General features: G+C 39.1%; 2 protein-coding genes across 7 annotated transcripts in view; one reads left to right on the top strand and one right to left on the bottom strand.

Moving 5' to 3' along the window:
* The window catches only part of impdh1a (IMP (inosine 5'-monophosphate) dehydrogenase 1a), a 20697-nt gene extending 12413 nt beyond the window's left edge, over nucleotides 1-8284 (top strand). For 3 of the 5 annotated variants that reach the window (XM_046864269.1, XM_046864273.1, XM_046864272.1), the window contains exons 9-17: nucleotides 264-354; nucleotides 853-948; nucleotides 1039-1182; nucleotides 1287-1431; nucleotides 2283-2426; nucleotides 2821-2904; nucleotides 3979-3995; nucleotides 4799-4849; nucleotides 6595-8284. In XM_046864269.1, the coding sequence (XP_046720225.1) occupies nucleotides 264-354; nucleotides 853-948; nucleotides 1039-1182; nucleotides 1287-1431; nucleotides 2283-2426; nucleotides 2821-2904; nucleotides 3979-3995; nucleotides 4799-4849; nucleotides 6595-6665 (843 nt within the window). In that variant the 3' untranslated portion in view covers nucleotides 6666-8284. The remainder of the gene's footprint in view (nucleotides 1-263; nucleotides 355-852; nucleotides 949-1038; nucleotides 1183-1286; nucleotides 1432-2282; nucleotides 2427-2820; nucleotides 2905-3978; nucleotides 3996-4798; nucleotides 4850-6594) is intronic. The other 2 variants (XM_046864270.1, XM_046864271.1) reach the window with 2 other exon arrangements.
* Nucleotides 8060-15768, bottom strand: prrt4a (proline rich transmembrane protein 4a). 2 transcript variants are annotated; one of them, XM_046864266.1, is made up of 4 exons: nucleotides 15499-15768; nucleotides 13579-14212; nucleotides 12838-12972; nucleotides 8060-12127 (listed from the first exon to the last, which is right to left on the bottom strand). In XM_046864266.1, exons 2-4 carry the CDS (start codon nucleotides 14123-14125, stop codon nucleotides 10290-10292), a joined length of 2520 nt encoding a protein of 839 aa, XP_046720222.1. In that variant the 5' UTR covers nucleotides 14126-14212; nucleotides 15499-15768; the 3' UTR covers nucleotides 8060-10289. The 2 variants fall into 2 exon arrangements, with proteins under 2 accessions (XP_046720222.1, XP_046720223.1); XM_046864267.1 differs by lacking the exon at nucleotides 15499-15768 and adding an exon at nucleotides 15207-15489.
* Nucleotides 15769-17214: the final 1446 nt, after the last annotated feature.

A 17214-nucleotide genomic window follows, 5' to 3' on the forward strand; every position in this document is an offset into this window, starting at 1 on the left:
ATATACATTTAATATATTTTAAAAAGCTGCTATATTTCATTTGTAATCCCATTTTTTTGTATTATATAATATAAATATACTATTATATATTTACCATATATTCATGCCCTATATAATTTTTTTTCATCATATGGCTTGTGTGATAAAAAGCTTTTATCCTTGAATTAGCCTGAAATATTTAACCTGCATTGTATAAATTCTTTCCCTTGTTTTTTTGCAAAGTTGTTCGCTCGATGTCTGATGTCCCTGTGTTTGTTTTTCAGGACTCATCTCAGGGAAACTCCGTGTTTCAGATCAGCATGATCAACTACATTAAACAGAAGTGCCCTGAGCTACAGGTGGTGGGAGGAAATGGTGAGCTAGGTTTTTTGATTGCTTTTCTCTCTTCATTAGAATCTAGTTAAAAATATCTTGTCTGAAGGCTTTAAGATTAAAACAAATTATAATGACTGTCCATGTGCTCCCATTATATTCACAGCAAAGGAAATTATTAAAAAAATGTCATCCAGTTATTTAACTATTGGCCGAATTCTCAATGACATTGTCTTATTATTTGTGGGATGCAAATAATTAAAGCAAATAATAAATTTTTTCAATTCTTTTAATTTGTTTTATTTGGTAAAAGTGGTCGCTCATTGATTATGGCTTGGGTTACCGTTTGGGGTCGGAGTGGAGGGGGGGTTCCCCAGCACTGTTAAGTCCCTTAAGCCTCTCTGTGCTGTATGGCTGACCCTGAACTTTGACCCCAGCTTCCTAACAGTTTGCAAAAAAAGAAAGAAAATGATCCTTGTTTCTCTCTTTTTTTTATTTTTATTTTTATTTATTAGTTCATTCATGTTCCTTTCTCTGTAGTTGTGACAGCTGCACAGGCAAAGAATCTGATCGATGCAGGTGTGGATGCTCTCAGAGTGGGCATGGGTTGTGGATCCATCTGCATCACACAGGAAGGTGTGTGAGATCATCATATACTTGAAGAATGTGTGCGTTAATATATCTATGATCTGTGATAGACCAATTGAAATGAGCTTGTTCCTGCAGTGATGGCGTGCGGCCGACCCCAAGGCACCTCTGTGTATAAAGTGGCAGAGTACGCCCGCCGCTTCGGAGTGCCAGTAATCGCAGACGGTGGCATTCAGACTGTTGGACATGTGGTGAAGGCTCTTGCTTTGGGAGCATCCACAGGTAGCCACTGCAGGCTGATGAGACCTGTACTGTAAGTTCTCTGCTTATGCCATATTTCTGTACTTTGCCACATTTTTTTTTTTACCTGTTCTGCTTTGTTGTAGTGATGATGGGCTCCTTGCTTGCGGCAACCACAGAAGCTCCTGGTGAGTATTTTTTCTCTGATGGCGTAAGACTGAAGAAGTACCGTGGTATGGGCTCTCTGGATGCCATGGAGAAAAACAGCAGCAGCCAAAAACGCTATTTCAGGTATGCGTCTTAATTTGTAGAAAAAAATAATTTGCTTACAATTTAATTCTTAAATTGTTAAATATTTTACATTATACAATAGTGTCGGTTCAATTTTAAAATAGTTAGAGGATAGAAATGCAAAACATTAAATAGCTATTTTTTAAATTTAAGTTGTTTTATTAACGTGTTAACATCAACCGTTTACATGCTTGAAACAATAAAATGCCTGTTTAAATAGCAAATGTAAAAATAAATCAAATTATATACTTTGTATTGGTTAAATTGAGTAATTGATGAAATAGGAACAAATGAGTGAAATGAATAAATGGAAAAAATGTCATTAAATAGTTTACATTTGTTAGACCCTATTTAGTAATGTAGTACACGTCTGTTCCGATTTAAAATGTCATTTTCTGAAGACATGTTCTCCTTGAATGTTCTCGGTATTTCAGCATATTTAAACAAATGTCTGCATTTATGAAACACAAGATATTTATTTGTTTATTTAGCCCCTTCTTTCTTTTAATCTACATTATTAGCAATATGCACACTGTTTCTATGCCTTAGTTTCTTTTTGACTTGATGTAATAAATTAGTCATCCATTCACATTCTGTTCATTACATCCATTTTTTTTTTTTTTTTTTATTTTGTTACTTGATGATCCAAACTGTTATATTGGTACATAATGTAAGTTTGGCATATAATGCAAAATTAATAATGGCACATAATGCAAAAAAAAAAAAGAGAAAAGGCTTTTAATCCTTTGCAGGATTTTATTACAAATATAACCTGTCATTGTAACCTGTTGTACCTTGTGCTGTCCGCACGGCATAGCTGAATGTTTGCCTTTCTGTGATTTGTGTTACAGTGAAGGTGATAAGGTGAAGGTAGCTCAGGGAGTATCAGGCTCGGTTCAAGATAAAGGCTCCATCCATAAATTTGTGCCATACCTCATTGCTGGAATCCAGCATGGCTGCCAAGATATTGGTGCAAAGAGCCTGTCCATCCTACGGTAAGACCACAGCTCATGTAATCTTTTATTTATTTATTTATTTTAGAGCGCTGGATAGGCTAATGGTGGGTTAACCTTGTGGCAATGGGCAGGAAACATTCTTCCTTTATTTTAACCCATTTTCTCTTCATGTATAGTGAGTATGCCATGGTTGATTTCGTTTTATTATTTAATAAAAAAAATAAAGTCCAGATTGATTTTATGAACATAATCCAACTATTCAAATAGGATGCTTTTCATTTCAATTTCTTTATTACTATTCTGACAGTTTATTTAAGCCAAATAAAAAATAACCAAACAAACCACACACACTGCCCCCTAGCTTAGAGAATCATGGTTTTATAGATTTTGCCTCAAATTTTGTATCTAATGCTTATTTTTGTGTTATTTGTAGCTCTATGATGTACTCTGGAGAGCTGAAGTTCGAGAAGAGAACCATGTCTGCTCAGGTGGAGGGTGGCGTTCATGGCCTGCACTCGTAAGTCTCTGCCCACTCTGCTCACTTCCACTAGGTTGCCTGAACAGTCAGTCTTCCCTGTTTCTGTGGCTCTTTCTCTGTGCCCTTTACCCAATGTTGACGTGCTAAGTGACTGCTCCAGCAGCTGCCAGGCAGAGCCTCACAGAGTGCTCAGAACACACAGGTGCTGAGACCGACAAATAGCCTGTATCGCTTGTTTCTCACGCTTTGTGGACCGCTTTCACATACCCAGCGATAAGTCACACCGCTGGCTCCCACTGACACCAAACCTTTTTTTTGTCATGTTTATCTTTGGCTTTGGCAAATGAAACTCAAAACAGTTCTCTGTGTCATGTGTGTGACCTTTTAATATATTCCTTATTATTATTATTATTATTATCAGAATATTTTGACAAAAACACTATCATTGTAATGCAGCTAACCAGAACAGCTTGTCTTTGCTGATGTCTTTACTATCTTATCCTTAACCATTTAAAAATGATTTTATCCCAGGTTAAAAGCCATGTAGCCAGGTTCATGTGGTTGATTGTACCTGCCCCTTCTTTTAGAAACTAAACTAGCATTAATCAAACTATTAAACTAAAATCTAAGCAGCAAATTGTCCAATATTTCACTTTCTCATTTTATGTGTGTAATAAAAAACATAAATTATATAATATATATAATATGTATATATGTATGTGTATATATATATATATATATATATATTTTTTTTTTTTTTCTTTTTATAAACGTGTAGGCATTAAATAATTTTCCATGCACACTTTCCAGCATGTAAACTTTTTGTTCAATGTCTACATCGTTAATAAAATGGATGAGCGTCAGCTTCCTCACCTCAAAGCATCTCAATGTCCTTACAAAAAGACTGTACGTTATTTCTGAGGTTGACAGGTCGGTTTGCAGTTCCAGTTTTGTCTGGGAAAAGCCTTTGCTTAGATGTCAGACACTCCGCAATCCCCTCTTAGTTTATAAAGTCCTCCCCCAAAAAAAACACATTTATCTTTTCCCCTCATATCTTCTTATGGAATGATGTGAAATTCTCTTCTTCTCCTCTCTTTTATGCATTCATCGTAGATATTCTTTTGTGCCATGTAAGTACTCAGTCCTCATGTCTGTGTTTTTAATTTTTTTTAATGTAAATCATGGTGGAGGGGATTGTGAGTTGTAGGATTTTTAGTAAAATCATAAGTTTACTTTTTCTCCTTCGATGATGACACTTTCTCTGCTTAATACCTAGATGCTTCTAACATCCTTTTGCAGTTCAGAAGCCCTGAACACTACACTATATGCAAACTATAAGAAAATAAAAGCATAGTGGGTCGAAAAATGCTACATATGCTGACACGGAGTATGTTCATTTATTGATGATCGTGTTAGCATTTTTGGCCGATCTATACTTTTAATTTTCACATAGAAATGGGGGTGAATGAGGATACTGGGGAAAATATTTGTGATTATTTTCTAGAGGTTAATAGTGTTGTGGTTAAGGTCAATGGTGTTAGGGTTAATGAAGTGGAATCTGGTCTGTCGCTTCACCCAGGTCACATGTTTCTGGAACTCGCAATGCCACTTTAAAGGTTCAGCTGCATTTCTTACTGTTGTAATTTTAGAAATGTAATATTGCTGGGTTTACTATTTTTGCATAAATCTATCGAAGGCATTCATCTTTTGTTATACATTTCTAAATCAAGGCATCTGATTAAAGCAGATTTGAATTAATTCAAACAATTTAAACCCATTTTACCAGGAGGCAGAGCTTCCTTTGCACTGAAGTACACAGATCTCCCAATCATTATATAATCGACATGAAATCCCAAATATAAACATGTTCCAATTCAAAAATTTAATTTTATAGTCAAGAGTAATAAAAATTACAAATGTATCTGCATTATAGGCCGCAACAAAGCGAGTTGTGAGAGGCTCCTTGCTAAACACATAAACAAAGGTGAGTTATAAATAGTCTGATGAAGCTGAAAGAAAATTCCTTCAAACTTTCATCTCTAATGAATAGCAGCAAAAAAACATTTTCTGTTGGTGGCATTCAGAGTGAACTAAGTGGGTTATTCGGTGTGTTTGAATGGGACGCGAAATGCGTAATACACTAAATAAATGCAGCAGTTGTCAACCATTAGTCACTCAGTACATCAGTTTATATAGTGTAAGCAATACAATATTCCAGTGTTCTCTTCATTGGTTGTAATTGGTCATTTCGTTTTCTGCTATAGTTGCAGAACGTGTGTAGATGATCCCCCAAACTTATATGGAAATCATTGTATAAGAGAAGCTTTATCAGATCTAATCAATTCATGGATCTCAATAGTCTGTGTTGCTACTTTTGTCCCCCTTTATCATTGCTCACCCTGATTCAAGACATTAAAAAATAATTTTAAAATGGGATTACTATTCCTGGCTCCACCTACGTGTCTGAAGCACTGACTGAGCTCCAGATCATCTGTAATAAGATCTAACATATAAATACAGCATTCAACAGAAGTCCTAAGAGGGCATACTTTAGAATATATTTTTCTTTTGTGTTTTTTGCGATCACAACAATTTTCTCGCCATATCAAAGGTTTCTTTCGTTATTTTTTGTGATCTCAACGTAACATGTTTTCTTGTTATCTTGATGTGAAAACCTGTTTTATTGTAATCGCAAGAAAATCTTGCGCCTCGTGAACGTTCCTGGTGTGTTGGCGTCTGAAATCTGTCAAAAAAAAGATTTCCTGTAGCAAATATGAACTTTATCTCCAGTTCGAGTGCGTTGCTGATCAAAGTAAAAGCGAATGCAATCATCCATGATGCTGCCTCTACAACAGGGGTGTCCAATCTTCTCCACAAAGGGCTGGGGTGAGTGCAGATTTTCATTCCAAACAATTAAGGGCCACACCTGACAGTCATTGAAAATGAAAATCATGAAATTTAAACAGGTAGAATTTGGTGTGGATCTGCCTGCACCCACACCGGCCCTTTGTGGAAAATATTGAAGACCCCTGCTCTAGAACGTGCCGAATACAACTAAGTACTGATCACAAGGAAACAGTTTTCTCCGTTTTTTTATCTTGACAGAAAACATTGTTTCCTCGTGATCAGTATTATTTTTTCTTTGGATTCGGCCAGAATGCTCTTGCCATAATAAAAGTTGTTTTCTTGCGACCTCGACACAAAAGTTTTCCCGTTATGACTCTTGATCTTGACATAAACATTGTGATAACGGGAACAATTTTGTTGTGTCTAGATCACAAGAAAATGAAGTCATGATCACAAGAAAACCTGAAAGAAAGAAATATCTATAATGCATGGCCTCTTATGACTTCCATAGCCTTCTCTTATTCCTATGAAGAAAATCAGTTTAAATACACGGTTGCCGTCACCCACGATCAGTCAAACTCCAGTCAGATGTATGGTTATGTGTGGAAACCAGCTGATCCAGAGCCACGGTTGAGCTGTGTGGTAGCTGGGTAGCGGTTTTTGACGTGTCGTCCTGTTTGGCCACTTCTGATTGATCAAACGACTTTACAGGCATTTGGTTTTAAAGCTTGTGATGGGAACAATGTTTAAAACTGATATCAGTGAAGAAAAAGTTTAGCCATAGCTAAAATTACAATATAGAAATAAAGTTTGTTTTGCTATTACAGGCAGCAGGACAATGGTGGATGCTTTAATGTTAATGACATTTTATCTCTCACGTAGTTACGAGAAGCGGTTATACTGAGGGTGGCAGCAGAAGCCATACGACCCTAGCTGTGACCAAACACAACTGATTCATCCGAACTCTCCTACATTCCTTCACTCCTTCCTTCCTTCCTCCCGGGCATCCTCCTCTGACGAAACAATGGTGTGTTTTTCCCGACCAGGTGTGCTCAGCAGCAGACCTGCAGGTATCCTGCGCTCTACCTTCGCAACACAGACATGGACATTGCTGTGCACTTTTGTCTTTTTTTTTTTTTTTTTTTTTTTTTCTTTTCATTTTCTCCTCATATGACAATCTGTGTAAATCCTACAGTATTGTACTGAAGTACTTTGTCTTCACAGGATAGTTTAACTTCTACTGCTTTTCAACTTGTGGTCCGTGTAACCAAAATTCTGTCTTCTCTGTGGGCCTACTAGCAATAAGCTTTAATATTGTGTATCTGGCTGGTCACTGAAAGAGTAGTTGGCAGAATGGCATGTAAAAGATAATGAAGTTTGTATATGAAGCCTAAAGTACACGTTTCACAAACTTGATTCAATCTGCTTTTTAGGTTCTTAAGATAGCAGGCTTAGACTATGGAACCAAAAGCTAAGGGATAGCCTTAAGTTCAAATCCGAGCTCTTTTCCACCTGCACGCCTTACAAATGAAAGCGAAGTCTAGAATTACCCTGAGACGCCAGTGATGATCTAAGGCTGGGAAATTTAAGTCTTTTGAATTCAACACACCTACTTTTTGGCCCGATGCAAGATGACATACGGGGACAACAGTACGATAACGATTTTCAGTGGTTGCACTAATGCTAGCGCTGCCATGGAACGGAAACTCTAAAGCGCTAAAACTTTCCAGCGTAGGCGGATTTGGTCCGAGTAGAGCAACACTTGTCATCCGTGTGTTCAAATTTTGTGATATAATGCTACATCACTGCACAGTTTCTCTTTTGAATAATAATGTCAGAAAAAAAGTTAATTGTGTACACTTTCCACTATATGAGTGTAATACCAAAATGTGATCGTGTGTATGCTATACAATGAATATTAGACTTAATTCATTCCCAGGAAAAAAAAAAAAAAGTTTGACTGTCTCACTTCCATTTGTGTGGATGTGTGTTGTCTCTTGTTTGTTTGTTTTTTTTTTTTTTTCTTTTTTCAATGCCCGAGTCATTGTTCGAATTTAGAGTGTATAAAATAGGTTTACTTAACAACAGGTCCTCTTATTTTGTCTGCGATTGCTGGCAAGTCAGGCAGTTCCCCAAATTTGTACAGAGTCTTTTAGAGAAAAGAAAATCTGTTCAAAGAAATCTATTTTATTATAGTCCTTTATTATGTTTAATGTTACTATCTTATTTTTTTGACAATATTCTTCTGTAAAACTGCTCAATACAGCGAGAACCTAAAGATCTCGCGTAGAACAAAATGGGTGACTACAGGACTACGGTTTATCTGAAAACAGAGTGACGTCAAAGCATCTCAAACAGTTAAACGTTTGTGCTACAGCAGTGCAAAGCACAATTAGAGCTACAAAACGGTGCAGTTTTTGGGGTGTATGACCTCTAAGCAGAGTTAATGGATAATGGCTTTGACAGGCTTTTGCTGCTCATGTATTACTGTTGTACAGAAGTACCACCCAAAGCTGTGCACTCAGCCATGATGTGCAAAAGGGTCACATTAATAAAGATGGCTATAATCCAAGAGACTCGCTCATTATTTTTTATTCACATGTTACCACTAGATGGCGCTTTGGGCTCTTAGTGTAATGATTCTGTACAGTGTGCGCTTGGTACAGGGAAAAGTTAGTTTTTCTCATTTGCTTTGGAGCGTTTCTGGAATCATCCTTAATATTTGCAAATCAGTAAGTAAATTCTTAAAGCAATTTGTACAAACAGCACAATACATTTAATTTCTCGCAAAAGTCTGTACTTTTCTTAAAATCTTTAGTTCATCTGTTTAAAGTAAGTATTTGTCAATGAACATCTCATTGCCTTTATAATAAGTCCTTTTGTCATTGTTCACAAACAAGATCGTCAAAATGTTGTGATGTCAGTATGACGGTGCACAGTTTCAGGATTTCTTGATATAAACTACAATGATTAATTGAAAATCCACAAAGTTTCTACTGTATGGCAGATGAATTTCAACAGCACAAATATATTTATGATCATATATTTGATTTATATTGATTTGAAAGAGACCAAACAGGATTCACACTTTTACTGTACTGTAATAGTTTACACTGTTTCTTGTTCGTCCATTTTCAAAAAGACTATTCAGGTGAAACCAATATAATATATTTTGATCAAAATGACAAACTAATAATGTAGGAAACAGCAGGCAATTGTCCAAAATCCGTTAATGAATGTACCAAAGCATTTTTTAAAGGAACAAAAATTGCTTTTATGATGTGCACTAGTGACTAAATGAAGTGTTTTGAGTAGTCCATATCTGAGAAATGCTCTAAAGCAACTGAGGAAAAAAAATAAATAAATACATAATGCATCAGAGAATGTGATGAATCATGACATTTATGGTCTCGAATCCTAAAAGTAAAGATTTGTTTATTAATTTGTACATTCATCCACTTTTTCACTATTCGTTTATCCACAAACAGCCAAGCTTATCATTTTCATAGACCTGTTACTTATATAACCCAGATGCATCGGTGACTTGTGCTACTCTACCCAGTACAGAAAGAATTGGAATGGAAGGTAAAGTGAGGATAAAATTCTCTCATATATGTCTTGTGTAATTCCTGAAACCCTGAAAAACTATCTCCCACCCATACATGCACTGACCGGTGCTGCTATATTAGTATTACAAACTTGACGAACATACTCACTTGAAAAGCTTTTTCTTGCAAGTAATTATGACAAGTAAAGCCACACCTGAGCACACTTCACTCTCAGTGATGCCTCATCTTTTCCACAAATACATAAAGTGCTAAATGTAGACATATTGCTGCTGGAGGAAAAGCCCTTCTGTATTTAATTCAATGACAGTTAAATGTTGCCAAAATATATACTGTATGTACAAATGTATTCTGATTCGTTCCCATTTGTGCAGTAAAGTTGCAAATTAGCTGTTTATATTTGCATGTGCAACGCAATAGGAAGGTACACTGTTGGAGCAAAACCCATACAGCCTTCGAAAAAATTGTTTTTTTTTTTTTTTTTTAAAGGAGAGAGAGAGAGAGAGAAAGCTTTTCTTTTCTGTGCTGAATAATAAATTGCTTGAAATGTTGCTTCCAGAAAAATGAAGAAAACAGACAACTGAAAAAAGGCACAGAAGCTTTTTTCCTCTCATCAAGAAATCCAGATTCTGTGAAATATGGAAATTAAATCCCTCCACCAATTTCCTTTCTCCTCGTACATTTTATGGTGCCATAAAACTGTAACGTGTCCAGGACTAACTCAGATTTTATATTTTCTCTTCACCCATTTTCCTAAAGGTATGCAGCAAAACCACTGCAGTGACATTTTCCAAACAGTCTGCAAACTTGATTTAAGTTATTTAGCTCATACAAACTGAAGTAGATAAGTGTTCCATCTCCAACAGATTCCTCAAAGGATTAGGTCTCATGCACTGACATAGGCTCTAGATGATCTTCAGAGCCACTCCACTTGATCCTGATGTGTCCCATTAACCTACAGTTCGATGGTGTCACTGCAGACACTCAGTGCATCTATCTGTCTGCAGACGTTCATGAATTCGGCTTGCACAGCCAGTTCGTCAGCTTGTGTGCGAATGTGTTGCTGATCATACAAAGACTCTCTGGAAGAAAGTGAGCCCAGAGCCTGGTATTGCTTCTGACTGTGGCGCCCAGAGCCAAAGCCAGTATAAAAAGCTGCCTGACCTCCATGACTTCTAGTTCCTCCACGTAAGGAGCTGAAGTTCGAGGCCTTCCATGCTGCACTGCTTCGTAGTACAGGTGGTGATGGTGCAGAAGGTAAATCCACATCCCCACATGATGCAGTGCGGTACAGGGTGGTTCTGCAGGCATTCCTCTGCATGGCTGGCCATCTGGAGGTCCCCGTGTGCTGAGAGACAGCCTGGACGAGCTAAACAAGCTTCGATGGAACAAAGCCTCGCTGTTCAGAGCCTCATCGATGCTTCGTCCTAAGTCTATTGGAGATGGAGGCCTCAGATCTACTGTTGAATCACAGTCCAGGCTCACAAAAGAAGGCTGAGATAGCAAAAGTCCATTTTTAGGAAGTTGAGCAGAGGCAAGCTGAGGGCTGCGGGGATAGTTAAGGTCCAGGCCTTCTGGTTCTCCGATGGGCAGCTCTACTAGGGTATAAAGTGGCACACTTTCACTCTCATGCTGTGACATGCTTTCATGCAGTGCTTCTCCAGTCTTCTTGGTCCAGCCACTTGACAGAATTTGGGGTTTGGTGATCATCGTGTTTCTAGTGGACGACCTGTTGAACCATGAGCTCCAGTGATTTAGTTTGGGATGAGCTACTCCGCAGCAGAGGAGAGGATGTGTGAGGATGAGAGCTAGAGTGAGACAAACACATGCCTCACATACTCTGCAGCTCAGCTGAAAGACCCACCAGTGCCAGGGCGTGAGCCCTAACGTGCTACCAGTCAGTCCCAGCACATGCAGAATGGCAAAGAGCCGGAGTCCTGCACATGCCAGGAGGAAAAGTGCTGAGAACAGTCCCATTCCGGCTGCTCGCTCCCACACACCTGCCTCACTGAGGGGCCATTGGCTGGCCTGGCAGGCAAGGCGATCGGGGGAGTTCTCCCTCAGCCTGTAGATGTGCTTGGCTTCTATGCGGGCACAGCAGTAAAGCAGCAGGTATGAAGTTGAGAGGAGACATGAGAGAACCAGAAAAGCTGCAGGGGGCAGCAAAGAAATGACAGGGAAGGAAGGGAAAATCCATAATATGCCCACTGTGCCCATAACTGTGGCCATATGAAGCAGCATGAGTGCGGCCAGGCAGCAAATACTCCGCCGCAGTGCATTCTGTGAGAGGAGCTGAGGAGAAAGCAGCAGAAGTAGCATGCCAAAGGCTCCAGTTAAACATGGGTAACCCGCCTCATGGAGGACCCGTGCCCAGGCCACAGGAAGGCGTTCTTTCTGCCCGTAGGGGTCATAAATGAGCCAGAAAGCCCGACTCGAGCCAATAAGCAGCTGGAGGAGATGCAGAAGGGTAAAATTAGCACAGCCAGAAGGCTGACACAGAGGGAGGCACAATAAGCTTAGCGCAGACAACACGGCCACTAGAGAGAACACACAGCCCAGGCCGTATACCTGGAGCTCCCATGCCAGGCCCCATGTTGCCATTGCAGCATTCCAGTCTGAAAATAATGGCACCAAAAAAGGTTGGGTCGTTACTATAGAAGGAGGTGGGGTCATATTCAGAGGAGGGAGCATCGGGGAAGCAGGAGTCAGGGTATTGGAAAGGTTGTCAGGGAGACCAAGGCTCCAGAGAGGGTTCGAGGAGTTGCAGACCCCTGTGGTGTCGATATTGCAGTCAGGTTGGGACGAGGATTCAGCGAAATCTTCATTCCATTCATCAAGTGAAAGCACGCCTGAAAATACAGGAAAGGTATATAATTAGAAACTTTTGCACTTTTCACATCACTATGAATTGTTCGCATAAAAGATTTCTAATATGAGCATTGCACTCATTGCCGAATTAATTCCCACATTTATAAATCATATGTTGGCCGTACCACTTGGGAACCCCATCACGAAATAAAAAAACGGTTCAAATCCAAAAGGAAAATACAAAATAAAATGTCCTAAAACAATTGTCAGCTTCGTGATAAAAACAGGCCCATGAGCTGGAAGGCAAAAAACTTCGGCTTGGTAATTAGCTGGCCTATTTTACAGTGAGGATGTGGAAGTAGGACTGAAAAAAAAAATGGGTCATGCAGTCTTCCACACACAGTGAAGATTAGGAGTCATTGACCTTAGTGCTGCTCTCATTCGTGTAACTATTTAAAAACCAGGATGTGGCACACTAAGCAGGTGCATCGCTTATCTGAGATATTTAACAGGCAAATGCAAATTGACTAGAAACCAGCTTTATCCTAATTGATTGTCCATACTTTGTAAAATGGGGGTCACTGGCTGAAAAAACTAAGTATAATAAATAGTGTAAATAATGTATAATCAATAATGCATATTGACAATTTGCTTATTGATCGAAGGTTCTGCATCAAATGCATTACTTGGTGTTTCAAAGCCAATCTTTTGTTTCAGCATCAGTGTAATTAGAGTGAGTGCTAAGAATCACCTGGAAGAAGAGCGCGTGCTGTCAATCCTGGAGTCGGCCTGGACGTCTCTTCTTTCAAGGAACCCAGACTGTCATTTTTCTCGTATGGACCTTCATGCACTTTGTCCAAGCTGTCTGTCCGACTGGGCATAGAGTCTAATTTCAAAGGCGGCACCAGATTAGAGACTTCGACTAATCTATAGCTTGATATGGAATATAACATTCTATCTGAATTAAATATGAACCAAGAAAAAAATCTACAACAAAATTGTGCTCACAAACATAATGAAATCGTGTTGTTATTGTATCGGTTTATTAAGTCAATTCAAAAAACAGCAATCTGTTTGTTCTAAATAGCAACTGAGATCAAACGGAAATTAAAATGAGTCAAGAGAGAAAAGTGTGTCTTCATGAAGCATGGTCTGCCCCTCCCTCGCTGAGACGAATTTCCCTTGTGCGCTTCTGGAATACTGATTGTACACTGCAGCGCATAAGACCATAACACACCACTACAGTGTACTGACAGCTTATTGACCAAGCAGGCAAATCAGTGTCCTCAATCAATAGATTATTTGTAATTGATATATTTGCCATTTTCTTGCACATTTCCAACTCCAGGAGTTGGTTGTAAAAACACTTATTTTCTATAAGTGTATAGTGTTTCAGATTCTGTGTACTTTTATGCTTGCTTTGTGTCCTTTCTTTATTGTGAGTCATTATATTTAATCATATCTGTTATATTGAATACATTAGAATTTTTACCTTTGGGAGAAATAGTACCAACGTGAGGTGGCCTCCTAGAGAACTCTTCCATCAATTCTCTGGTGTTCTGTAGAGTTGTCAGTGCGTCTGTTTGCTTCTGTTTCAGCCCTGTTTTATCTGATCTTTGAGCAACAGCTATAGACTCCCCGAATACCCAAGTATCACTTAGCCTCATTTCAGTTCTCCTTTGGTCAGGCGATGTTGTATACTCTGGAGCGTTGAATACATTGTTCTGGATCTCTGAGTCGAGATAGGGAGATGAGTCCAGTGCTGTTAATAAAGTGGTTAGTGATGAATGGCTAATGTCATTATGAGTAGCTGACCAAGAGCTCTGTGTGACTGCTGGAGTAGTGGTGTCTGTATTGGCTTTTGATGTCTTCCTGCTCCATGGTAAGATGCCAGCTGGATAGACTTGCTTGTGCTTTTTAACAGGGCTTGGCTGTGTCCATGCTTGCTCTCTTCCATCCCCAGACAGATATGCAGCATGTAGACTGCAAAACAAAGTCAGGCTGAGAATAACTATGAATCTTGTACTGTGAAGGATCATGCTTGCAACCTCTTGAAGAGATCACAGCTTACAGCTGTGTCCTATTGTGCTCCATCTCAGGTCTCCAATACTTCTCTGGCACTAAACCTGATATGAAAAAAAGAAGAAAAGAATGAGCTTAAAGAAAGTATGAAAAAATCTCAATCTACTGTATCTGGAGTGATTAGGCAGTTACAAGCAGGACTAAAGACTATTCTCTGAGCTGAGAAAATAGCAGAAAACTTGTTCAATCAGAACTCATTTATAATCAAGGGCAGCTGTCGGGGTGCTTAAAATGCATGCAATTTTTTTTATTTGGAAGACACAATTTGCTCCCTTTTTTCACCTGCATTGCTCTAGTTCCCACCATGTTCTCAGACAATGCCTAAACCTGCATGTTTTCCCTGCTCCAACACTCATTTCAACTAAGGAACTCACTAGCTAATTTATTAATTAGGTAATTCGATTAATTACCAGAAAAAAAATATAGAAAAAAAGCACAGGACCAAACCTGGGTTGTGTCCTTTTTAAATAGATAAAATTACATTGTGAAATAACGTCTATGGCTGGAGATATAGAATTATTATATAATAGTGCATATAAAAGAATATTCTGTATAGTGAGTATACTCGCTTATTTTTCTATTCTCAGAACAGAGAAACTGCATAGCACATACTCTAGAGATGCTGAATGTAGAGATTCATTTTAAAAAATGCTGCTGTATTCCTTGAAATTACTCTTCACATAGCTGTCTGCTCTGTTCCGTTTATATTCGGGTCAGTTTATATTCCTCCTGGCAACGTTCGCTTGCAGCTTGCCCCAGTTTGCAGTACTGTTTTGTCGTAATAGAGATGTCCTTCAGAGCTCTAAATCACTGGATCAGTCCTGAAGTTCCAACCCGAAGTCCTATCAATCCTCATCAGTCTTTTTTTATAAGCATTGATTTGTCATGTGAATTAGGTTTTCCACTCCATCCCAATCAGGACTATTGATTGATCCTCAACAAGAGATGCACATAAAAGCAAAGCTACCATATCTGGTCCTCTAGATATTGTATCAAAATATCTACATTATAGATATGTCGATATTAAAAATGAAATACCAGGTATCCTATCGGAGAAAAGAAGCTCTGCATTGAGCCATCTGCAGTAGAAACCTCAAACCTGGGTTTCTCCTTATCTCCTTCAAAGTGTCATTTCCCATTTTCTGGTCATCTTCTCTTCATTCAGCACTCATTCTCTGAATGATATATGGTTAGGTTTATATGATCCACATGACCAAGCTCTGGACCTATTTCTCAACAGCTGGATCCAGTGCTATAGATTTTAAACCCAGCAGCAATTAAAGACACATGCGCATTAAAGATTTGTTAAAGTTAAAGGAGAGGGCCTCACCCCAGGAAGGATGGAGATGAAAGGAGTAATCTCTTAGCTGCTGCTGAAAAGCTGTCTCCGTCTCTGTCGGTTCCTGCGCATGTGTGCGAGTTTTAGTGCACTGGCTCGTGCTCTGCTCCCCACACACACTCGCACACACCCCATCCCTGCCTCAGCTTCTCTCTCAGAAACACACACTGCCTGACACACCCCCTATCTGACTGCACTTCCCCCAACGCTCTTACGCTGTACGTGTCTGATCTCTCTCCAATTGTGTTGATCCGAGCTCCACTGTCTGTCTCTCTCTCTGCCAAGAGTGGATTAGCTCCTCTAGGTGTTTGACTTCCTCTCGTCCTACTTCACTGAACAAACTGCAGAATAGAAAGGCAAGACCTCTCGCTGCACAAAAGAGCTCTATCACAAGGGAATTTTCTTTTTCCTACTCATATGCATGCAAATGAAATCTTTCTTCTGTTATTGTTCAATTTGTCAGTTTAAGAAAGCACACAGAGCACAAGATCAGTTATACATTAGGTAAAAAAAAAAATAGATGGGTCACACAGTTGCCTCAAAGGTTCAAGGTGCCAGGATCAAACCTAAATTTGGGTCTGCATGCTCTCCTCAGGTCAATATGGGTTTCCTCTAGGCTCCTCGGTTTCCTCCCTTCTCCCAGTTGGTGGTTATGCTAAATTATTTTGCCCATGTGTATGTGAATATGTGCATGTATGGAGCCCTTTAAAGGAATGGTATCTTCGTTATATGAACAAAGGTATGTGGTTCTATAGGTGGTTCTTCCCCAAACAGTTACCTCAATATTGGAAGCACACGGTTGTATAGAATGTCTTTGGATGTGGTCACATTAAATTTTCTTTGATTTGAACTAGGAAAAACAAACCCCCGTGCACAAAGCCAGTTTCATGAAGATATAGTTTACATGGGTTGGAGTGCAAGATCTTGTGTGGTCTGCTATAAAGCTCTCAACCCTATTGAACACCTTTAGGAAGAATTGGAATGCTGATTGCACCCCAGGCTGCCTCACCTCACCTATATCAAAAGGAGACTTTACTAATGCTCTTGTTGCTGAATGAGCACAATTTTCCAACAGCACACTTCACAATCTAGTGGAACATCTTCCCAGGAGAGTAGAGGTTATTACAACAGCAAATTCGGACTAATGTGAAATGGGATGTTTAAAAAGCACGTAGGAATCTTATGGCCAGGCGTCCACAAACTTTTGTCCAAATAATGGATAATCCTGGTTCTTGCTCAGTGCTCCTGCCCAGGATAGAGTAGATACTGTGTGGCTGTCAGTGTTTTAGCCTCGGCCAATAACAACTAGCACTTGCACTTTTATCACACCCTGTTATTCTTAAGGCATCAGCATAGTGGAGAGATAATCACTGCACATTATGCTCAGAGTTTCCTCCAGGCTTAAACGTATGCAGGCTTATATGAGGAGCTTTCCGAGGTTGAACATTGAAATTATGAATGAAGAAACAGTAGTATAAAAAAAAAGAATCTGCCTTCGTCCCATCTAAACAACTGACCCACTTTTAAATAAAAGGGTTACTGCAGGGGGGTTTTTTTGTCTGGGGGAAAAACCAAGGAACATTTTAAGTTTGATATCTGATCTACACTCCACCACAAATAGATGCAGTCACGGATTTCCCCTTTGCATTGGGGTTTCCATGGCAACTCCACGGCATGAGCTAATGCTTGGTGGAGGCATTATATTTT

The sequence above is a fragment of the Silurus meridionalis genome, chromosome 13 (assembly GCF_014805685.1).
Source record: "Silurus meridionalis isolate SWU-2019-XX chromosome 13, ASM1480568v1, whole genome shotgun sequence".
Lineage (NCBI taxonomy): Eukaryota > Metazoa > Chordata > Actinopteri > Siluriformes > Siluridae > Silurus > Silurus meridionalis.